Here is a 25,789-nt window from a genome sequence, read left to right as displayed (position 1 = left end):
AAAAAAGAAATAAAAAATGGAACTAGCTCGAATTCGACGCAAGCCACCAATTTGCGAGTCTCTGGTCTTAACCTTTTTTTTTCGATCTCTCCGATTCTAGGCGCGCACCATACCACTTTATTTATCAGGCTAGATTAAAGACAGACTAAAATTTTAAGTTCTCATGTCAGGATTGGACCCTGCGACTTCTGAGTTTCCAAGCACGCGTTTTACCGCTTTTTTCCTTTTTATAGCCTTTTTTTCATACAGAAAATGCTTGTGTCGGCAGAAAAGAACGGACACAGACAGCTTCATGTTGGATGGAGACATTTGGGCTGGATTCGAATCCCGAGGCCTGGCCAAGATACCTTCCCATCCCCCTCGCCTCCACACACATGCCCCTGGTCTTTTTTTATTTTTTTAACGTTACAACACGCTGCCCAAAAAAGAATGAAAAAAATCATAGTTAGTCCTGCATGAGTTCAACCACTTAAAAAAGAACAAAACATTCATTTCCAGTCGTTGCCGGCAACAATTTTTATTTATTTTCCTTTTGTTAATTAAAAATAGACAAGACAAAAAGACCACAAAGAGGAAAGAAACTGCAACTATACGACTGAAAGGGAGCGTGATAAGACCATTTGACTGCCACAACGTTACGAAATCCAGTCCTCAAAATGTCCTCTTACTCTACGCGTAGCCGGCCTGAGTGGCCGAGCGGTTCTAGGCGCTACAGTTTGGAACCGCGCGACCGCTACGGTCGCAGGTTCGAATCCTGCCTCGGGCATGGGTGTGTGTGATGTCCTTAGGTTAGTTCGGTTTAATTAGTTCTAAGTTCTAGGGGACTGATGACCTCAGAAGTTAAGTCCCATAGTGCTCAGAGCCATTTGAACCATTTTTTTTTTTACGCGTGAATCTTTGGAGAACGTTTTACCTTTTCCTATGGACCACTCAGGCGAAATATTCTAGGAACTTGAAAGGGCATCTACCTGCTTGTATTCACATAGTCTGAGCCAAATCGGTGAAACTTGTCCCACGCCCTCCCCTTAGATTTACATTTGAAGAAGATCTACCTGATTCCTTAATCGTACTTTCTGCTTCAAAGATCTACTGGTAAAAGGCCTGTTTAGCACATCACCACTTTCGTATTAAAAGAAGGTGGCATTCTCCATTGAGACAGCGCTACAAAAAGTGTTTTCCTCCGTTTTATTTGCATACCAGCACGCATTTGAAGAGTAATGGCGTAATTTTAGTGCAATTTCCGGCTAATATTCGAAGAGAAATGGCGTAATTTCAGTGCTTTTTCCGATTCGCCTTCGAAGAGTCAGGGCTTAATTTTAGTGCGATGTTTCCAGTGTTCTGTAGGACATTAGCACATTATAACCGGCCACCACTGTATCTAGTGGTCAATTACTCGTTACGTAGGAGTGTCCGGATAGTTTTGATTAGGTATTTGGGGGGAAGGGGAGGGGTGGAGCAGAAAAATAAGAAACTATAACACTCCCAAGAACTCAATCATGTAGCCGCGCCGGTTCACATATTCGCTGAGAATGAGTTTCTCTTAGTTTACTTCTTACTTTTTCGTGTCCAGAGCTGTTAATTTTTCGGTCCAATACTGGACTAAGTTAAAAGCTTCAGGCTTGCTAATCCAGAGAGCTACAAGCAGGACACTTTTGGCATCTTAGAATGTTCCATGTTTTGTACTTTTCCACGGTCGTACTTGTAATAGTCCCATTTTATCAAGTTGATTTTTTACCGGGGCTACACCAATTCTGATGCGATTTAGCATTTTCCAAGAGTTGTAATTTAATTCCGAACCACTTGGTGGATGTTCTGAAATGGGGTAGCCGACAGGGGGTTCATCCAATGTCTAACTGAGGCACAAATATCTTGATTTTAGTCTTTTTAATCCATAAAGGCTACAACGTAGTGGATGACTCTCATCAAATGTGTTTTTGCACTGTTCCTTATGTTCATGAGCTACCGTACGAGATGTAGGACTGGTGAAACCTGAAGCTTGGTAGAGCTTTTCCAGTGGAGTGAGCTTAATGCATCCTGTGGCTAGCCTACAGGTGTCATTAAGGCTTATGTCGATTCTTCGCATGTGCCGATCTAGACCAGACAGGGCACGCGTACGCAGCTGCGGAAAAGCAAAGTGCTAAAGCGATGGTTTCGAAGCACAGTGGATTTGGCGTCCCACTTACTGCTGTCTCTTGCAGCTATGCAGCTGCCTCATTTCATTTTTTTAATTTTCTTGACAGAGATGTTTGTATGTGATGGACCTGTCAAGCGTCACTCCGAGGTATGTCGGCGGTGTGTGTGCTCAGACCCAGTCCAGTTAATGAGCACCTTTTAATTTACTAGGCGTGAGTGCAGGTGAAAGGCACAAACTTTCGTTTCAGTGGGATTTCGTTCGGGAGTTGTCAACGTAATATGTTGACATAGCTTCTAGGGTATTCTCCAACTTTACGTCTACTTCCTGAAATATTCTTCCTTGCGCTGTGATACGCAAAGCGTCAGCTTAGAGAAAGTAACGCGTATCTTTGGGTATTGGCTGATAGTTCCTATATACACTGAAGAGCCAAAGAAATTGGTACACCTGCCTAACATCGCGTAGGCCCCCGCGAACACGCAGAAGTGCCGCAACACGACGTGGTATGGACTCGCCTAATGTCAGAAGTAGTACTGGAAGGAATTGACGCCATGAATCCTGCAGGGTTGTCCAGAAATCCGTAAGAGTACGAGGGACTGGAGATCTCATCTGAACAGCACGTTGCAAGGCATCCCAGACGTGCTCAATAATATTCATTATTGAGTTCAGAAGAGTGTTCCTGGAGCCACTCCGTAGCAATTCTGGGCATGTGGGGTGTCGCATTGTCATGCTGGAGTTGCCCAAGTCCGTCTGAATGCACAATGGACATGAATGGAAGCAGGTGATCAGACAGGATGATTACATATGTGTTACCTGTCGGATTCGTATCTAGCCGTATCAGGGGTCTCATACCAGTCCAACTGCACGCGCCCCACGGACATTACGGAACCTCCACGAGCTTGAACAGTCTCCTGCTGATATGTAGGGTCCATAGATTCATGATGTTGTTTCCAAACCCGTACGCGTCCACAAATTGAAACGTGACTCGACCGACCAGGCAACATGTTTCCAGCCACCAACAGTCCAATGTCGGTGTTGACGGGCCCAGGGGGGGCATAATGCTTTGTGTCGTGCATCATCAAGGGTACACAAGTGAGCCTTCGGCTCAGAAAGACCATATCGATGATGTTTGGTTGAATGGTTCGAACGCTGAAATTTGCAGCAATTTGCGGAAGGGTTGCGCTTTTCTCACGTTGAACGATTCTCTTCAGTCGTCGTTGGTCCCGTTCTTGCAGAATCTTCTTCTGGCCCCAGCGCTGTCGGATATTAGTCGTTTTATCGGATTCCTGATATTCATGCTATACTTGTGAAATGATCGTACGGGAAAATCCCCACTTAATCGCTACCTCGGAGATGCTGTGCTCCATCGCTCGTGAGCCGACTATAATACCACGTTCAGACTAACTTAAATCTTTATAACCTGCCACTGTAGCAGCTGTAACCGATCTAACAACTGCCCCAGACACTTGCTGCCTTATACAGGCGTTGCCGACCGCAGTGCCGTATTCCACCAGGGTACACATCTCTGTTATTGATTACTCATGCCTATACCAGTTTCTTTGGCGCTTCGGTGTATGTTGAACAGGACGGGAGCTAGAACACATCCTCGAGCAAGCCGTTTTTCTGTTTCCCCCAGCGACCGTTCACCTAATTTGCAGTCTGTGACGTAGGTGCCCCACTGTTACTAACAATGGGTCCTTGTGCGTCTTAGGAAACTCATACGGTCGCACAGCTCACTAGCAGATCGGCTGCGACGACTGGTCGTCCCGAGGCTAGCGAGGCGTTGTTTATCTGCGGCACGACGTACTTGAACGTTGAGCCGGGCGGGGTTGCGTAATCGGCGGTGGGACGGCGCGCTGAGCCGTCAGTAACAGCGCAGCCGGCCCGCGGAGCAGACGCGCCGACATGGAGACCGCGCGCAAGATCGTGCTGGCGCGTCACTTCCGCGGGGAGCCGCGCGAAGACGACTTCCGCGTGGAGGAGGAGGAGCTGCCCGCTGTACGTGAGGGCGAGGTGCTCTGCCAGGCCGCCTACCTCAGCGTCGACCCCTACCAGCGGGCGCGCGCCGCCACCCTGCAGCCCGGCGACACCATCATGGGCTACCAGGTGAGGCGCACTTTCTGCCACACGCGGCTCGTGGTGCGTTCCCCGGTTATTCCCAGCATGATTTTTCACGTCTGGAATGTTTTTTAATGTGATAGAGGCCGAGCTGCACCGTGATTCGGAATCCACGTTAAACTGTAGGCCCACACATAACTGGGGCAAACAGTTTAAAGATCGGCGGAAGGCAAAGGCATACCACCCCCAGTAGAGCCACGCCTACTAAAGCACTTCAGGTTGATGATAGCTTTATTTTATTACTTAACGCTGACGTTACGAAAATCGTTAAAAAGCACCGGAAGTAGAAGCAGTAGAAGTTGTTTTACTTAACGCACTTTATGAAGCAAACGCCGTTGGCATATGTTTCGCGCCCTTACTTCATGTGATAGTTTGACGAACTCTCGCTAGATACTGACGTGTTACTACACTCCAGAACACTCTAGTGATTATTATATTCGTGACATGGTCAGTCTGGGGACGATCTCCAATGTATGGTAGGTGAAAAACACTTCAGAAGCCAAGATCGCCAATATATACATACATTTATGTGGCGGGGTCTAAATCACCTTGGGGTATGACCATGCGGTGCATCAGACCTGCGGTCGTCGCACGGTGGCGCTGGCAGCAGTCCACATACGCAGAGGTGTGTTGGTGCATGTCAGAGTACGGTGCAGCGAGTAAGTGTGCAGACGTTTTCAGACGTGCTGATGGTGTGTTGAAAATGGCTCAAAGAACACATATTGATGACGTTATGAGGGGTAGAATACTAGGGCGACTGGAGGATGGTCAAACACAGCAGGTCGTACTACGGGCCCTCCGTGTGCCACAAAGTGTGATCTCAAGATTATGGCAACGACCACAGCAGACAGGAAACGTGTCCAGGCGCTACAGTACGGGACGTCCACAGTGTACAACACCACAAGAAGACCGATAGCTCACCATCAGTGCCCGCAGACGGCCACGGAGTACTGCAGGTAGCCTTGCTCGGGACCTTACCACAGCCACTGGAACAGTTGTCTCCAGACACACAGTCTACAGAAGACTGAACAGACATGGTTTACTCGCCCGGAGACCTGCAAGGTGCATTCCACTGACCCTGGTCACAGGAGAGCCCCTAAAGCCTGGTGTCAAAAACACAGTACGTGGTCCCAGGTTATGTTCACGGACGAGTCCAGTTATAGTCTGAACACTGATTCTTGCCAGGTTTTCATCTGGCGTGAGCCAGGAATCAGATACCAACCGCTTACTATCGTTGAAAGGGACCTGTATGGAGGTCGTGGTTTGATGGTGTGGGGTGGGATTATGATTGGTGCACGTACAAAAAAATGGTTCAAATGGCTCTGAGCACTATGGGACTTAACATCTATGGTCATCAGTCCCCTAGGACTTAGAACTACTTAAACCTAACTAACCTAAGGACATCACACAACACCCAGTCATCACGAGGCAGAGAAAATCCCTGACCCCGCCGGGAATCGAACCCGGGAACACGGGCGTGGGAAGCGAGAACGCTACCGCACGACCACGAGCTGCGGACGGTGCACGTACACCTCTGCATGTCTTTGGCAGAGGAACTGTAAGAGGTCAGGTGGGATCGGGACGTCATTTTGCACCAGTATGTCCGCCTTTTCAGGGGTGCAGTGGGTCCCACCTTCCTCCTGATGGATGATAACGCACGGCCCCACCGAACTGCCGTCGTGGAGGAGTACCTTGAAACAGAAGATTTCAGGCGAATGGAGTGGCTTGCCTGTTCTCCAGACCTAAATCCCACCGAGCACGTCTGCGATGCTCTCGGTCGACGTATCGCTGCACGACTTCAAACCCCTACGACACTTCAGGAGCTCCGACAGGCACGGGTGCAAGAATGGGAGGCTGTACTCCAGCAGCTGCTCGCCCACCTGATCCAGAGTATGCCAACCCGTTGTGCGGCCTGTGTACGTGTGCATGGTGATCATATCCCATGTCCGGGTACATGCGCAGGAAACAGTGGCGTTTTGTAGCACATGTATTTCGGGACGGTTTTCTCAACTTATCACCAATACCGTGGACTTACAGATCTGTGTCGTGTGTGTTCCCTATGTGCCTATGCTATTAGCGCCAGTTTTGTGCAGTGCCAAGTTGTGTGGCACCACATTCTGTAGTTATCCTTAATTTATGAGCATGAGTGTAGTTTTCGACATGTTCGCATACCTCCTTTGTGGCCTCATGTAACAGCTATGTTAATTCTAAATTCTGTAATATATTATTGAAAAATATACATCTTGTGGGACGTCTCTACCTCAGAACTTTTAACTAAGAGCCGCTCCCGGTGTGTACTGCCCACTGCTGAGAAGGAAGCATGCGACAGGAATGTAACGTGGGTCGCCGGCCGGAGTGACCGTGCGGTTATAGGCGCTACAGTCTGGAACCGCGTGACCACTACGGTCGCAGGTTCGAATCCTGCCTCGGGAATGGATGTGTGTGATGTCCTTAGGTTAGGTAGGTTTAAGTAGGGGACTGATGACCACAGTAGTTAAGTCCCTTAGTGCTCAGAGCCATTTGAACCATTTGTAACGTGGGTCAGGCGTGCACAGTGACATAGTCCAGACCAGAGTGGTACGCGCTGCGCTTAAAACCTTTCTCGAATCCAGTACTTGTATCTGGATGAGATTCGAGCGATGTCCAATACGAAACCAGCCCAATTTTTCAGCGTGCTGATACTTTATTAAATGCTGATACTGTGTATGCAACTAATGAAATGTTTTACTTTGTCACAATACACGTTTCGTTTCAGTCGATTGAAACATTGACGGTCGTACTTTTTCTTCGTCTGTTTCTTGTTTACAACGCGGATATGATGTCCACAAGCAAGCTTCACTGGAATTTCCACTGGGCGCCGATGGTGTAAATCAAAGAAGTGGGAGACCATACACGGTGAACAAGGAAGCACAAGACTATTGGGAAGTAACTATTTTTGGGACGGCCGGCAACAAAGACCACAGGCAGTCCCGTCGGGCGGTATTCTTCTGCGCTGCCTACTAAACGAGTATACATGGCTAACTGCACGCTAATGTTCATGAAAGAGATCGTAGTTATGCTTTCGTTGAAAGGTTTTGGTGTACGCGATACTTGTTTGTTAGTTGGTAGCCGTGAGAACAGGTCAGCTTGAAATGCAGGGGCGGTTGAAGGTCTGATGAACTGCGGAGCACCAATTGAGCAATATGAAGGCATACTCATATTTTTCAAAGCGTTTTGCTTTATTTTATATAATACGTGAAGATAACGTCTAATTTATTTCAATAATTTAAGCCAAACAGTTGCTACGAATCTCTATTTTTGAACTGGTATCTGGGAAACATAATCAAATAATACTCCATTATAAAATTAAAGTGAAACGTCTGGACCAATGCATCCTTAGGTGTGAATCTTCTGAAACCAGCTATGTGAATAGCGTGCTCTTTCTCTCATAATCACAAAGCAGAAGAGTAGTGTAACAACTGTCTAGTCTTTTACTATCACTCCAGTTATCCCGGAACAGAGCTGACGCTGCTGCCATTGATCTGTGCAAACTGTCTCGAAATGTACTGCTTTACCGCATTTCATTTTAAAAAGTAAAACGCATTGTATTATGATTTACAAATTTCTATCCTTTTTACTCGAATCAGTTTCACAATACAGTTCTAATTCTAAGTCACGCTTTGAAATGTCACGATTCGCAGCTTTTTAAGCTTGGTTTGTTAACAATGTTAAGCAAACAGTGTCGGTCGACAACGTTGTGCAAATAAAACTATTGTGCCAGTATGTAATACCAAAAATCTTACGAAGATTGGGGAGGCTCAAGCAACACTAACATTAGACCTTAAGATATTGCATTTTTTCCCTCCAACTTGAACCCATTAGATTTGTTTGTGTGGAATCTTTAAAGGTTTAGCTGTGTTCCGGCTCTGTTGATAGCGGATCAGCTACCGAAAACATTGTGGATGGTTGTGAAGGCACTCGGAACACAAGTGAGATTTCTAAATGTGTTCGGGCATCGATTAGCAGGCATGCTGAAGCCTGCCTTCATATGAACGGCGAACTCGTGCAACACTTGTTTAATGTGTTTACCCTCAAATGCATATCTGCAGTTTGGATCCTCGGCGGCTTCGTTATGTGTTCATTCACTCAGCAGTAACATTTCGTATCCCGCAAACCATTTCTTCTCTGACCAATGTTTATCACATTATTTGCTTGTTTCATAGTTCTCTACTAGCTCCTCTCCTCATGCAGAAATCGCATTTGAACGTTGTTTCTGCTACGTTTCAAGTAAAAGGAAAAAACAAACAAACAAACGTATACTTGCACGTGTTGGAATTCAACAGCGAGTTGATTATGGACTATCGAGATTGAGGTTTAACTTTCTGCGATTTTGCTGCTCACGTTGATTGGTATTCCATGGCTGTCATGCGAATATGGAATCGATGGATTCTGGAGCGCCATACTCCATGTCATGCAGGATCTCTAACGGCCTCACGCTATTAGCGCCCGAGAGGGCAGACGTTCGGCCGTGCAGTGTTGTACAGCCTCGCCACCTACCTTGTGTTGGGTTTGTCTGAGACAAGACAAATACCCACGCCGGCAGTGCGACGACGTTTGTGGCACAATGGACTGTCAGCACAATGTCCATCGTTGGGGATGCCCCTGATGAGTCAGCAGAGAGAGGCGTGCCAAAAGCGTACGCCCAATAACAGCCCTGAGAACAGGAGTGGCACCAAGTTGTCTTTTCAGACGAGCCCCATTCTTACCTACAGCATCGTAATGTGCATGTCCATGTATGCAGTCTCCGAGGAGAACGAACGTTGGCAGTCTACATTTTTCATACGTGCCCAGCACATGATAGGGGTTGGCGCTAGGTGCTCAACACGATCACCTGGGATTCGCGTAGCTAGTAATTTGGATAATAGCCGTTACATTTCTGACATGTTAAGGGCGACGACTGTGTCTTATTACAAAGTCTTCGTAAAACTGTCTTACAACAAAATAACGGAAGAAAGCATGTTACCCTTGCTGTTCTGACCTAACTTGATAGAGAGGGGATTTGATATTAGTCCTGGTCAGCACAGTTTACAGATCTCTCACCCACTGAAAACACCTGGTCCTGTATTGCCGAGAGGCTGCCACGCCACCACTTACCAGCCACTACGATTAATTAACTCTGGCATAGACTTGAAGCAACGTGGAATTCGTCATATTTGTCATCCAAGTTGAGTTCGACTCGATCCGCAACCGGGTTAGAGCCGTTGCTATTGCCAGAGGTGGCTACTAAATTTCGCATCCTGTACGTCCTCACATTACCTAAAAATGTTATAATATTTTCTTTCTACGTTAGGTATACGCACAATAAGAACAATTTCATTATTTGCTACCCTTCCTTGGTGTTTCAATTTTAACGCTCAGTAGTTTATTTCTGTATTTATGAATTTGAATGTAGAAACAGAAACACAAAAGATAAAGTGCACTTTAGCGAGGCAGTAGGGTCCTCGCAAAAAGAGCCACTAATGTCTTACAATATCAATTGAATGAACACACTACGCCATGAGCAGAAAACGGCTCATGAGTCCGTACGTCCATTAAATACCATGACTTCACTTTCACTAAAAAGTAGACGTGGTAATACATTTCAAAACCGAATTTTGCAGTGTTTAAAGGCTACCTGCAATATATTTGGTCATCGTGAATGAAACGCTCGAACAATCAAAACAATGTAATCTGCATCTACATCTACATATTACTCCGCAAACCACCGTGTTGTGCATGCGGAGATTACCTTGTACCAGTACTAGTCATTTCCTCTCCTGTTCCACTCGCAGATAATGCGAGGGAAAAAGAACTGCCTAAAAGCCTCCGTACGAACCCTAATTTCTCGCTTCTTGTCTTCGTGGTCCTTACGCGGCAGTAGAATGGTTCTCTAGTCTGTCTCAAATCCCGATTTTCTAAATTTGCGTAGTAGTACCTTGTGGGAGGAGCATCGTCTTTCCTCCAGGCGTTTACATTTGAGTTCACAAAGCTTCTCGCTAATACCTGTGTGCTGATCCATCCTACCTGTAACAAATCTAGTAGCTTGCCTCTCAACTGCTTTGAGGGTCTTTCTTTTATTCGGCACAGTGGAGATCCCAAACACTCGAAAAATACTCAATAATGGGTCGCACTAGCGTTCCGTACGCCGTCTCCTTTATGGCTGTCTCCCAATAAAACGACGTCGAACATTCGCCTGCCTTGCTCATTCCATTTCACATCACTTTGCAACGTTTAATCCTAAATATTTCATCGAAGTTATTGCTGAGGAGAGAGAGACTGTTACTTTCTCGGTTCAAGAAAGAGCGCGCAGATGTTGACAGGCAAGAGTTAGTAGAAATTCGTGTATCCATAGGAAGAGCAATGCGCGAAGCATACTGCATCTTACCGAAAACCCGAGAAAATTCTGGTCATTCGTGAAATCACTAAGCTGATCGAAGGCGTCTATCCAGTCATTCGTCGACCAGTCTGGTATGGCAATAGAAGGCAGTAAAAGGAAAGCTGAAGTTTTAAACTTCACGTTTAAGAAATCATTCACGCAAGAGGATCGTGCAAACATACCACTGTTTGACTGTCGTACAGACCTCCCGCATGGAGGTCATGGAAATTGGCATCCGTGGTATGGAGAAGCAACTGAAAGAGTTGAAAACAAGTAACAGTTCTGTTTTACATAGAGCACTCTGTCGCATCGACCCCTTACTTAGACCGCATTTATCGCGAATGTCTTGCCCAGCGAAAAGTCCCAAGCGAATGGAAAAAAGCGCAAGTGACCCGTTTATAAGAGAGGCAGAAGAACTGACCTAAACAATTACATGCCAGTATCCTTAACATTGGTTTGCTGCAGAATTCTTGAACGTATTCTGAGTTCGGATGTTATAAGTTTCCTTGAGACAGAAAAGCTTTTGCCCAGAAATCGGGACGGATTTAGAAAGCATCGCATGTCTGAAACTCAGCTTGCGCTTTTCTCGCGTATTATCCTATAAACCATGGATGGAGAGCGACAAGCAGATTCCATATTCCTAGATTTCCCACACGATGCCCCACTACAGATTTTTGACGAAAGGTCGAGAACACGGTTTAGGTTCCCAGATATGTGAGTGACTCCAAGACTTTTTAAGTAGCAGAACCCAGTACGAGGTCCTTGACGGCGAGTGTTCGTCACAGACAAAGGTATCCACTGTCTTCTACTGCCACACCATACTGGTGGACGAGTGGCTGGATGGAAGCCTTCGACCCGCTTAGAGATTTTACGAATGACCAGAATTTTCTCCGGTTTTCGGTAAGATCCTTCGCTAAGGTATGACGATGGAAGTTGTTGTCGTATACTTCACGCATTACTTTTCGTATGGACGTACGAATTGCTATTAACTTTTGTCTGACAACATCTGCGTCCTCTTTTTCGTACCGAGAGGGCAACAATCTCTTGTCTCCTCAGCATTTTCCAAGTTTCCTTATTAAACCACGGAGGGTTCTTTCCATCCTTAAGCCACTTACTTGACACATGTTTCTCCAGAGCGCGATTTAGAATCGGTTCAAATTTTGTCCATAATCCATCTGCGTCCGTCGTACTGGAGCTAAATGATGTCCACTCATTGTCTAAGTGGGATGTTAACGACAGCTTGTCTGCTTATTCTGGTATCAACACTCTCCTGGTCTTCTTGGCGGATTTGTTAGCTCTAATAACCATCGTCACTACGATGATTTCATGATCGGTAATCCCTGTTTCTATGCAGACACTGTCGATAAGGTCAGGCCGGTATGTAGCTATAAGGTCTAAAATATTTCCATTGCGTGTGAGTTGTGAAACTAGTTGTTCAAAACAGTTTTCGGAACATCTGTCCAGATATACTACATAAGACTGTATGTCCGTAAGACCTGCAGCGAATTCATAGATGTTCCTGTCTATACTCGATAAGTTAAAGTCACCTCCAATTAATACTGCATGATCTGGATAATTCCACAGTACTGCCCGTTGACTTTCCTTGAATGGGTCTAAAAATGTAACAGCGTATTCGGGTGACTGGTAAAAAGAGTTAATTTGATTTCACCTAGACCTGTTGTACACATCCAAATAACTTCACTGTCACACTCAAATTCGACCTCAATAGAGATAATGTTTTTGTCGAATGCAACTAACCTTGTAGAGGGTTGACTGAAGAAGGCAAAGATTGTATTATCAGCCAGTGATATACAGTGTTATTTTTAGGACCATTAGTTTGTTTTCGAATCTGTTCATCATTTTCTTGATTTACTCCGAAACAATATGGTGTGATGGCAATCACGATGATCTCACGTCCGTAAGGAACAGTTTGCTTTTTCTTCTTTCACATACATTTCCATGCTTCCTTCATGTTATATGACAGTGGCGTCTCACTCTTATTTCTTCAGTGTAGTCAACTTTGATGCGTGCGCGTGAAAGGGGAAGACTGCCACACAGTTGCTTAGCGTCGATCACTTTGATGAATGCGTGCAATATTTTTATTTTTTATTTACCCGTCAAGTTCCGTAGGACCTAATTGAGGAGCAAATCTCCAAGGTCATGGAACGTGTCAGTACATGAAATTACAACATAAAAGTAACAACACATAAAAATAAATGTTCATGAACCTGAAAAAAGTCAGTCCATAAGTTTAAGTTAACGCTATCAGCAACACAATAAGAATCAGCTTAATTTTTCAAGGAACTCCTCGACAGAATAGAATGTGTGGTGCTGTGTTGGTGGTGGCGGAAACAATGAGTGATTTCCGTGCCTAGTGTTAGCCCATAGACTGCTAATATACGGCACGCCTGGGACAGCCTAACGTAACTTTCTCATCTCAAGGACGGATCCCAAACAATAGCGTGAAGCTGTCTCATTCCGTGAGGCGCTACGTTAGGGTATTGAACACGTCACAGGATGCACGCACACAGCCTGGTGCTCATGTATGGGGCAGCAACACTTCTCCTCCATTTGCCGTCCAAATCTCAGTGTGAAAACACATTCCACCGTCAAGAATCGTTCCTGCCACCTCCGAGTCGAGTGCCGACACAATGACATGCTTTAGTTGCTGTACAGACCTCTGATGTACCTTGCTCTACAGTAACAAAAATCATCAAATAAAACAATGTTGAATCTTCTGAGTATGTACATAGATGAGTATTCAAACTGAAGTGATACCTATAGTCCGCATCATTGCCTGTTGTGACTAGTCAACAATCATGTTTAGATTTCTCAAGCGCCGACACCTTAAGGTGAGATTTTTTTGTGGCAACCTACAGGGATTGGACAAAAATATGGAAACACCACGAGAGGCGCATGCCTGGACATAAATGCATACGCTAGCCGCCGGCCGGAGTGGCCGTGCGGTTCTAGGCGCTACAGTCTGGAACCGCGAGACCGCTACGGTCGCAGGTTCGAATCTTGCCTCGGGCATGGATGTGTGTGATTCCCATTAGGTTAGTTAGGTTTAAGCAGTTCTAAGTTCTAGAGGACTGATGACCTCAGAAGTTGAGTCCCATAGTGCTTAGAGCCATTTGAACCATACGCTAGCCAAGCCTGAAGTTTGCGCTGTTGAATTTTCGACGAACGGCACCTGTTCAAAGTCCTCACTTTGCAAGTGTCATTCTTGGTCATAACGGTGTTTATGTAGTTATAGGTGGGTTATGTCGGAGATAAGTGAATTTGAACCTGGGCAAATTATTGGTGCTCACTGGTGAGTGCTTCCGCAACAAAGTTAGTCGAAGTGCTTGCTGTTTCAAGAGACACCGTTTCGAAGACTTATACCGCATACAGGGAAAGAGGAAAAACATCGCCCGCCAAGTCATAGTGCGGACGAAAGTGGTACGTAGTGATCGTGACAGATGGTCCTTGAAGATGATTGTGACAAAAAAATAGAGGACTACACCTGCAAAAATCACTGCAGAACTGAATGTCGTATTCGCGAACCCTGTCAGCACCAAAACAACACGAAGGGAGCTCTATAACCTGGGAATTGCAAGGTGAGCTGGAACTCCAAAAACCACACCTCATTATGCAAATACCCTTAACAGGAAATCGCCGAAGCCATAAAACCTGTACTGTGGAACAATGGAAGAAAGTGATTTGGTCGGATGAGTCTTGTTACACACTGGTTCTAACTTCTGGCCGAGTTTACGTCCCGAGAGTGAAACATCGCGCGGTTCGGTCATGATATGGGTAGCTATATCATGGTATTCTATCGTACCATAGTTACTCTGCAAGGTCGAATTACTGCTAAGGAATTTTGTCTGATCAGGTCCATCCCATGGTACAACGTTTGTTTCCCAAAGGTGATGCTGTGATCCAAGATGACGGCACCTGTTCACGCAGCTCACATCGTCCAGTTCAAGTTTCGTAAGCACGACGATGAATTGTTGCATCTTCCTTGGCACCACAGTCACTAGGTATCAATATTATTTGCCCTTTGTGGGCTACTTTGGAGAGAAAGTGCGCGATTGCTGTCCTCCTCAATCATCGTTATCTGATCTTGTCAATATTTTACAGAAAGAACGGTGTAAGATTCCCTTGAAAACCATACAGGATCTGTATTTATCCATTCCGTGACGACTGTAAGCTGCTTTGAATGCCAACGGTTTTCCTACGCCGTATTTTATGTGTTTCCATATTATTGTCCACCCCCTGTAATATCTCTTAGAAAAGTTTTACTGGACAAATGTTGTAGCAGGTTTTTCATTTTTGATGATATTTGGTAACACGGTGTATTTATTGTCCCATAAATTGTGTCATTAACAACTAATCTTACTTACGTAAACACTGACATATTGAGTAATGGAGAATTTGAGCTCTGATCAGTACCATTTAGAAACCAATTTATTCAGTCGCGATCGCTCTAAATGTAATATACATTACGGCTTACGGCTAGTTATAGGCATTATCCGATGCAGTTGTATTACACTGTAATTTCTTTGACATAAGAAAGATAAGGAGAAAAGAAAATGAGCTGAACTTATCCTAGCTGACTTGTCTAGACACAGAGAAAAAGTAAATTTTGTAACTATAACGATTTGAAATCTCTTACAGGTTTCCAGCTGACAATGATGATCTATTTCGCTGAAATATTACTTCAAGGAGACATTATCATCCCACTGGATCACAGAAATTATTTGTTAAGCGTTTTTTTTTTCGTGGCAGCTTCTGTGTGATACGTAAATTTTTGACTAAAACAAGTTACAAAGAACTGCAAACGAATCTTGATGCTGTATTTGTGAATTAGCTGTTTCGTGGCTTCCGCAACAAATTGCAGGACGATTGCCTCAAGGACTTTGCCGCTAACTCAGTGCTTTAATCTTACTCAAACTAAGATAGTGCTTAGCAACTAACTGCATCGTAACGAATGCGGCGATGAGCATAAGAAAGATAAATAAATAAGTACAAAAAAGTAACGAGCGATGTCTTTCGAGCCAATGCGTATCTGTACATCTAATCTTATTTAGTGGCCCGTTAAAAAACTAAACTCCACCCGAACCGGTCATGAAGGCACAATGGTACCGATTGGCCACCGTGTCATTCTCAGCTCAAATGTGTCACTGGATTCGGATATGGAGGGGTATGTGGTCAACACACTGCTCTCACACCCGTTTGTCAGTTTACGAGACCGGAGCCGCTACTTCTCAATGAAGGAGCTCCTCAGCTTGCCTCACAAGGGCTGAGTGCACCCCGCTTGCCAACAGCGCTCGGCAGACCGGATGACCACCCATCCATGAGCTAACCCAGCCCGACAGCGTTTAACTTCCATGATTTGACGGGAACCGGTGTTAGCACTATGGCAAATTTCTTGTGACACAACATGTACTTTCCGCGGCCCGAGGTGAGTTACAGGTCACATAAATTCCCCTTTCGTTAATTTTTGCATTATTTTTTAAACTATTTAGTGGCTGTTATTCTCTTCTTGGGCGAAATCGAGCACTTTCAGTAATACATAAACTGTACCTAGCCAATGATATGCAGATAAGGTATCTGTTTACCGAGCTCTGGAGTGCGAGAAGGCGACCCGTGACTTGCATATATTGTAGCTTATCAGCTATCTCCCCACACATATTGCGTCTTGATACGAAAGCTAAACACACCACAGGAGAGAAGGTCTCCATATTTCGATTGATGAAGAGTCGAAATGCAGCTAATGATAGAATTTCCACGAATGGACTTGAATCAGTTAGATAATAAAGGTTTTGAACATGGATATTATCCATGCAATCTTATTAAACAAATTACTACGACGAACTGAGCCTGTTTGAGTGTGTACCGAATATTATCTTTGTAAGTAAAAATTCGGAGTGTAACCATTGGGGTAATATTTTTCTGACTGAAAATAACCCGTAACGCATATCATGCAGACAACAATGTGCGCTAATGTCTTTGTATAATTAACACGCAGCAAATTGCAATGTAATATAGAGTCGGAATTGGAGCTCTTTACTGTATTGCCGAATATATGAATGGGTCAGCAGGAGAAAGTGTAACTCCTGAATTTCGCAAGGAGTAATCTGATCATATTAGTATTTTCCAATATCTCACATGCTGGTTACATATAGTTCGATTTGTAATGCTAAAAGAACTGTTTACTGTATAAGTCGCATTGTCTTATTGCGTGTATGTTCTTGTTTTTGAATTTAGCCAACACATAACATGCAATAACTCAAAATGATGCTCATGTGGGTTAGAACTTACTTTCGCCCAGCCCTTCAGAAGTGCAATTTATCAGCAGTGATGTTCTCATTCGCTTTTGGATGGCAGGGTTACGTGTCTAACTACTAATCTACAGATTCAATTTTCAGTCTCACTTTATTCATTGAATTTATTTCAGACTTTTAACGTGGTTTTCGTTTCTATTAGTTCTTTCTGTGCTTGAACAACGTCAATCTGTGCCATGTTAGACTGAAGGTACCCATGAAAGCAGCTGGGGTAGTTCTTCCACAGGTCGGAGAAGAGCAGCGCATATCACTGTGAGTGAGCAGTACTGTGGTGTAAAAGGCGTTCTTGACAACTGGTTGAATTTTGAAGGTCATTCTGTTAGACTCCATTTCAATCTCAGTTTGTGTTATTTGACGAAAGTCTTTTGCCTCATCATACCGAACAAATAAAATTGTGAGTGATTCTGGACGTACTGAATAGGAGTGATAAAGAACGAAAAAATTCACTCTTATGGAGGAAGCTTACGGTTACCTGATCAGGCAAAGTGCTCACTCTATGAATAGCGTGATACAAAAGTGAAATTTGTCTTAGAAATTGTTCTAAATGGCTGCGTGAAAGTGAAGTTACGTTTAAACATCGACACTATTAACTGGAAAATATAGCGGTAAATCATAACGAGCATGTAAAACTTAGCACACATACTGAGACGTGATGAGGTTTAGTGTATTGTGATGGAGTTTCGAATGGGATCCTTTAAATTTGACGAAACACTGCAGTGCGATTCCATAAATGTTTGAAAACGGTACACAAACGATAACGGGTCGTCAAGCAATTAACTTTGTAGAGGGTTTTCTACAATTTGAAAACTACATTAGCCCGTCTTTATCACCGCAGGCTGAACTGTTAGATATGTTAGCAGCTCCAAAGGCCCTCCACTGACGCTTGCTTACATTATAGAAGTACACTGGTTACATGCACTAACGGTGACATCGTACAACCAAGACAGAATTGTGTCTGCTGACAGACAGTAATCGACAGACGTTGTGCCCACGGTTGGTGCCTGGCTAGCAGACAGTTAGAATCGCTCTGGAGTTTATGATCGTAATATTGATGTAAAACTACATAATTAAAGTCCATGTAAGGTATCAATTAATCCTAGTATGGCAAACAGTATTGTCTTTTATCTTCTATTGTCAGATGATGGCAGGCTGCTGTGACCGAGTGGTTCTAGGAACTTCAGTCCGGAACCGTGCTGCTGCTACGGTCGCAGGTTCGAATCCTGCCTCGGGCATGGATGTGTGTGATGTCCTTAGGTTAATTAGGTTTAAGTAGTTCTAGGTCTAGGGGACTGATGACCTCAGATGTTAAGTTCCATAGTGCTTAGAGCCATTTGAACCCATTTTTTTTGTCAGATGATGTTTTTATTGAAGTTGGTCGTCTATGTAATCGATATGGCCATGATAAATTTGTGTTCGCCACTCAAGCAGCAATCTTTAATAATCATCCAGATTCTTAATCTCCAGTTAATGTTGATTAGAATTGACACATATTTTATGATAATAATGGCACCAGGCGTGGTTATTAGGACACAAGAAAAATTACCAGAAACCTGGCAGGAGTATACAACCAGCTTAGCATCTGCACTGAACATTTGACGCGTCTGATTCCGAATGGACCTTTCAGGCGATTCACGAAGTCACTCAGCGATCTGTATTCAACCTGCCTTTACCATAGCGGAGGAAATCGATCGGAAAATGCCCCACTGATCCAAAAACCCGTTCACTCCGATTTGCCGACCTATACGGTCTGGTGGAACATTTTGTTGCTATGAGAGCCACTGTGACAGCTGTGTATGGACTCATGCCCGACTTATTGGTTAAAGTGGGAAGCTCACGTTTCATCGCCTTTGAGCATCCCGTCGATAGGCTCGTCACTGTCATCATAAACAAAGGAACATTATAGGATGTCAAATTAAACACCTTTCGGCCATCAAATATCCAACTTTATTTTAATTGGCACCCAGTTTCAGCGATTTACTGCTCCATCTTCAGGCCCCTGACCGACGTGTAGGAAGAATCTACCACGGTTGTAATCAGCCAGCAATGCTGACATTAGTAGATATTTGCCACAGTGATCACTTCAACCATCACCTGCAGGTGAGTTAGATTCTTCCTACACGTCGGTCAGGGGCCTGAAGACGGCGTAGCAAAACGGTGGAACTGGTTGCCAAATGAAATAAGGTTGGAGATTTGATGGCCGAAAGGTATTCAATTTGACGCCCTCTACTGAACAGCCTAGTGTCCGCAGCTCGTGGTCATGCGGTAGTGTTCTCGCTTCCCTCGCCCGGGTTCCCGGGTTCGATTCCCGGCGGGGTCAGGGATTTTCTCTGCCTCGTGATGACTGGGTGTTGTATGATGTCCTTAGGTTAGTTAGGTTTAAGTAGTTCTAAGTTCTAGGGGACTGATGACCATAGATGTTAAGTCCCATAGTGCTCAGAGCCATTTGAACCATTTTGAACTGCCTAGTCCCGCAACCATCTCTAAAAAAGATGGTCATACAAAGAAAGGAACATTATAGTTTAAAGTCTTGTCGGTGACGAAGTTACTTGGGAGGGAGCGCAAGTAGGAATTAAAGAAGGAAACTAGCCACACCTCTTTTAAGGAATCCCATCATCTCCTGCCTCCTGGCGTTCACCTTGAGCGATTTCGGGAAGTCACGGTAAACCCAACTCTTTATGGCCGGATGGGATTTTGACATGACGTTCTCTCGAATACTATGCCACCTCGATAGATACTGTCACTGTGGTAGCTGAACAACTGCCAGCACTGATTCGTGTTTGGTTTTGCGGTCGAGTGCCAGTTTCCACTACTCGTATTTCCACTGTGGCAGCGGTGGGCAGTGAGGACCTGTACGTGAGCACTGCCGCACTTCCACAAAATTAACACTGCTGCGGGACTGATGCTCATAGAGCCGTCCTCCATGGGCAGTTTGATGATCTGAACCAGCAACTCACCATCTACTTGCTGAATTCGTATAGTCAATACTCTAGTCGGAGTTGATAATTTTCGACCGGTATTGCGGTCATAAACGTTACTGCAAACCTAACTTAGCAATTAGCGAGAGAAGAAATAGGAGCCATCCTTTTCAGCTACAGCGGCTGCATTGCGAGTGACCATGAAATAGGAACTGCCGTATACGATAGCCATGACCCTAATGTCTTAAGTATGGGCACTCAATTTTCGTAATGCGTTACTGGCGAGCAGCACGAGAAACTTAGTTTTGTGGATCAGTGGCACACATTACAAGACTGTGGAAGTGAAAATAACCAAAATTAAGCCACAAAGACGTCAACGCAATAATGAGTGCACGGGGAGACCTCTGTCCATCCTCCGTCCTCAGAAGACAAGAGGCGTGCAATTCTAGTTTTCAAATGGTAAGCTACGGCATCACGTTTCGAAAAATACCAGCTTTGTCGGGTTGCGTTCAAGTCATGTTCAAAGCCGTGTGACCGTCTTGGCGCATCGTATGACAACGAGGTAATTCATTTCTGTACCGGACTTGAATAAATTCACAGTATCTGTAATGAATATCGAAGCTGGCGTATATAATGGCCGAGCAGTTGGAAAATGAACATGCTTGGAGTACTGTGGTGTCTTAAAGAATTATTCGGTGACCAGAAAAGTATTATCGATATTAAATACCACGACTAATATTGTGGTGCATATAAAAGCATACAACAACTATAACTACAAATCATTCACTTCGGTAGACTTACTCTGCTGAACTACACAAGTCAGAAAGTGGAGGTCTTCGGTGTTACGTCATAGACTCTTTCTTTCCATGGAATTCATGATGGCGTAGCTCCATTTACACACAATCGTTCAAGACACCGTCCTGGGCGCTGAGACTTGCAAGAGGTATTATGCGCAGCTTTTCAGTTTAGTTGTGAACACATACGGTAAGATGGAGCTAAATGAATCACTTAAACTTTTTGGGCCCCAAAGGGATAGTAAGTACTTTATGACACCTGTTAAGTTGTAGTGGTGAGCAGATCATAGTTATGAGTTTCGTATGATAAAGGTACATGCTTCAAGATCTATTCTTCTTCATTGTAAATAGCAAAAGATAAAATGTAGAAACAAAGGAAAAATTAAAAATTGGTGGCGCTATTTGAATCGTAAATAGAACTACGCGAATCATTGTAAACGATCATACAATTATGCACAAAACGGAAAATTACACTTTTAACTCTTCCAGTAGTTTTTACATGCATTTCCGACAGCGAAACTGATTACGACCAGCAGCCGCCATGCGAATTTCGTGAAACCACACCGTGCGCTTATCGCCCCTGATCCATTCCCCTTTTCTATTTCCGTAATATTTGATGTTGCAGAAACCACAAGATATGTTTTATTCCTTTCACCTTCGAGTGATGACGAAGATGAATCTTTTTCTCGACTTGAAGGTTTCTTTTGAACAATCAGCGCATTTCTGCAAACCTTGACCTTGTTTCTTTGGGAGTTTTCAAAATGTAATTTTCTCTTCCGTCTTGTAAGACTGAGATGAATTGGTGAAGTCAGATGACAAGCCAAATTTTTATCTCTCCTCGCACCTGTGGTTTTCGTTGGGATAAACAGAAGACAACGGTGATGACGGTGCTCGGTTTTGGGTTACCGAATTTCTTGGAGGATTAGAAGGCGTTGCAAGGACTGGATTTACTTCTGATTCTATGGTAACAGAGGGGGAATCATCATTTAGGAATGTGGACGAAGGGAGCATTTTGCGTGAAGGTATTTTGTTGAGACTGAAGGGGAAAATTCCAGTGAACTTAAACTCCTTCACTGTAATTCCTACATTAGCTCCACTTCTCCAGGCGACACCGAAAATTTTACCAAAAACAAATTTTGTAATGGAGGCTGAATGGCTATTGTGTATAATTATGCGACGCAGATATTTTAATAAAGAAGAAAAAGCGGTTGTTATCTTTCTTAGCACATATCGTGGAAACGGTAGAAGATATAACAAAAATGTTCAAACTTAATTTCCATGGTTGCTACTTTACTTTACAGCTGACTAGTCACATCTTTGAACATTATGATATATTTTGAAAACCTCCTCTCACCTCAGAAATTTCGAAACGTTAAAAACGTATGTGTAATAAATCTAGTAGTACATCTAACAACAAATTTAACCATATGTTATAAAGTTATATCCCGAAGTCTCAGTAGTCAGATAAAAGTTGGAAGTACCCCTATATAACGCTACACGGGCGCTCTGTCCGCCGTATGACGCTTGTCATACATGGCGATAGTATTGTTTGCAATTTCGCTGTGCGATTATAAAAGTCGGGCTCCTGAAGGATTTAATTGAAACAATAAGGCCTCGCTCTCTGGCTAGTCCAGGAATAATCAACCTGGAGGTGGCGAGTGGCTATTCCCGCTTTGTCTTTTCATGGTCTTCGTTTTATTGGTTTATTGTTTATTTGGTTTCGTTCCTTTGGTTTTGGATATTACGTTTGACATCTATTTTGTTATTTTACGGTATTTAGGTTTTGTTGTATTATCTTTGGTAGTCAGTGCAATAATGAGCGGACTTTGCATTATACATTGCAAAGAAATTTTGCACACACATACTTGTTGTGCACCACGTACATCTGATTACTGCAATATTATTGCATAATTTACAGCGTGTATCATAATTTTTAAAGCAATAATTAACAGGAGGTTCAAATTTATCAGGATTTTCTGTGATGTATCCGCTCTAGAACCACGCGTACCTAAACATGCTCACAAATCGAGGAGACGAAACCTGATTATGAATCAAAGATTGAATTTTCAGGCTATTATTCCACAGTTTCAAATTTACATCATAGCTGTACTGTAGGATATTATTCCATTGTTGCAAAATTATATCATATATATGTATTGTAAGATTACATCAGAGAACTGTTTTAAAAATTCTTCCACGGTCTGAATGGCTCTGAGCACTATGGGACTTAACAGCTGTGGTCATCAGTCCCCTAGAACTTAGAACTACTTAAACCTAACTAACCTAAGGACATCACACACATCCATGCCCGAGGCAGGATTCGAACCTGCGACCGTAACAGTCGCGCGGTTCCGGACTGCGCGCCTGGAACCGCGAGACCACCGCGGCCGGCGGTCTGAATGTGTAAACATCAAGTGGCTGGGTTACATTGGTTGTTACAGCAAGAGTCGTCATAATTTTTAAGTCCTGATTACCTTCGGTATTTCTTTTCCGTTTGTCCTGTCCATATTAATGCTTCCCACATGCTCATAGCTATAGCAGCCTTTGTAATAATTTATAGCGTAGATTGGTCTTTCCCGTAATACTCTCATCTGGCCATCTTTCGACAGTTTATGGAATAAGGAAATAAGGACGTACAATGTAAATAATGTAAATTTGCATGTGAAGAATAATGTCCTAAAATTCAATCTTTGATTCGTAATCAGTTTTCACTCCCTTGATTTATGAACGTGTATCGGTATGTGTGGTAGAGCGGATACATCACAGAAAAAACCTGATAAATGTGAACCTCCTGTTAATTATTTCAATTAAATCCTTCAGGAGCCCGTCATTTACGTATCTGTGAAACTGCAAACAACCCTATCGCCATGTATGACAAGCGTCATACGGCGGACAGAGCGCACGTATAGCGGTATATAAGGGTACTCCCAACTTTTATCTGACTACTGCGACTTCGGGATATAAGTTTATCAGATATGGTTACATTTTCTGTTAAATGTACTATTAGATTTACTACACATAAATTTTTCAAAAATTTTGACGTGAGGGAAGATTTTCGAAATATATCCTAATGTTCAAAGATGTGATTGGCTAGTTGTAAAGTACATTAGCAACCATGGAAATTATGTTTCAAGATTTTTGTTATATCTGCTACTGTTTCGACGATATGTGCTCAGAATGATAACAACCGAGTTTTCTTCGGTAGGGTTTTCACCACTTCAACGGCCGTATGGGCACATATAAAAAAAATACGTTTCTCATATCTTTACCTAGACTACAACATATTCGAAGTGTATGGGAATCGGCGAGCGGCACTTGGATAGCGTTACTGTCAGTCTTGCACAGAGAAGCTGTTAAACTGTCAGCCTTTTGCCCAAAAAAAGACGCCATATAAAAGCTAGTGCAGCATAAACTTGTATGCATTTGACCCTTTTTATATGTTATAAAATAGAGGAGACACCATAGGTTTTCTGCATAACGTTCCGCTCATTGAAATGCTGAAGTTCAAGCAAGTGCAAAGGTATCGCCGTAGAACTTGGCCGCTGTACTTGTTAATTCTGCACGTATGCAGTCGCTAAAGCAGGAAGGTGACCTTACTACTTCTTAGTCGCATCAGTTAGTACACCAGCGTGATAATGAATTGAAGGAAGCTTCCTGTGTTTGCTCTGATCTTAACGCTCGGCCCACTGCCGCCTCGTGGAATCATTATTGTCTGAGTGTGAAAGGTTGCCGGACTGTTGTAATTTACTGCGAGCCTCATTCATTCGAACTTGAGAACAGTTGACGCCAGTTTTAGCGGTCACGTTGATTTCTTTGTGCTCAGTGGGCACAGTAGATGAAAAGCTGATCGGAAATGATTCTATCAATTTTGTGTTTTATTTCGTTGCGCTGCAGGCTCCACCCCTGATGAGGTTTCCCTTATCTTGGAGTTGGCCCTTTTTTCTGCTATTGGATGCCACCCGTCACGTCACAGCCTTGATTACTTTTGGATGGTATAAGTTTTTCACCTGAAGCAGCCACAAAATTTAGGGTTCAGTGATTATGTTTCAAATAGCTCTGAGCACTATGCGACTTAACATCATAGGACATCAGTCCCCTACAACTTACAACTACTTAAACCTAACTAACCTAAGGAAATCACTCACATCCATGCCCGAGGCAGGATTCGAACCTGCGACCGTAGCAGTCGCTCTGTTCCGCACTGAAGCACCTAGAACTGCTCGGACACCGCGGGCGGCTTCAGTGATTATCCCAAGTTTATGGAGCCTCAATGAAATTATTGGTATATCAGTCAAATTTACGTTCTCATCCATGGAACGTGGTGGATGTTTTCTCCTTATGCGATGTCGCAAGTTTGCTGTGCCACAGAGCGTTTTTAATCTTTTATAGCAAATGGGGCACAATACTTCATTGCCACCACACTTCATAAAATACTTCCAGAAACAAGGGATGGTACCAGACTGCAATACAACTGCTTTCCGAGGACGACAGCAAGAAACTGTCGTATAGACCATATGGGGGAAAAGCCTTGCACACTGCTCATACAGGGTGGTCCAGTGATCGTGATCGGCAAAATATCCCAGGAAATAAGCGTCAAATGAAAAAACTACAAAGAACGAAACTTGTCTAGCTTGATTAGGGAAACCAGATGGCGCTATGTTGGGTCCGCTAGATGGCGCTGCCATAGGTCAAACTGTTATCAACTGGGTTTTTTGAAATAGGAAACCCCATTTTATAACATATTCGTGTAGTACGTAAAGAAATATGATTGTTTTAGTTGGACCACTGTTTTCGCTTTGTGATAGATGGCGCTGTAATAGTCATAAACGCATAAGTACGTTGTATCACGTAACATTCCGCCGGTGCGGACGTATTTGCTTCGTGATACATTACCCGTGTTAAAATGGACCGTTTACCAATTGCGGAAATGGTCGATATCGTGTTGATGTATGGCTATTGTGATCAAAATGCCCAACGGGCGTGTGCTATATGTGCTGCTCGGTATCCTGGATGACATCATCCAAGTGTCCGGACTGTTCGCCGGATAGTTACGTTATTTAAGGAAACAGGAAGTGTTCAGCCACATGTGGAACGTCAACTACGACCTA

At 43.8% G+C, this 25,789-nt stretch overlaps 1 protein-coding gene across 1 annotated transcript in view; it reads left to right on the top strand.

The window, feature by feature from the left end:
• Window positions 1-3,981: 3,981 nt before the first annotated feature.
• The window catches only part of LOC126411828 (prostaglandin reductase 1-like), a 74,531-nt gene continuing 52,723 nt past the window's right edge, over window positions 3,982-25,789 (top strand). Inside the window, exon 1 of the mRNA XM_050081394.1 lies at window positions 3,982-4,237. Coding sequence (XP_049937351.1) covers window positions 4,037-4,237 — 201 coding nt within the window. The 5' untranslated portion in view covers window positions 3,982-4,036. The remainder of the gene's footprint in view (window positions 4,238-25,789) is intronic.

The sequence above is a fragment of the Schistocerca serialis genome, chromosome 1 (assembly GCF_023864345.2).
Source record: "Schistocerca serialis cubense isolate TAMUIC-IGC-003099 chromosome 1, iqSchSeri2.2, whole genome shotgun sequence".
Taxonomy (NCBI): Eukaryota; Metazoa; Arthropoda; class Insecta; order Orthoptera; family Acrididae; genus Schistocerca; species Schistocerca serialis.
The sequence above is the reverse complement of the archived record's forward strand: the minus strand, read 5'-3'. Positions and strand labels throughout refer to the sequence as shown.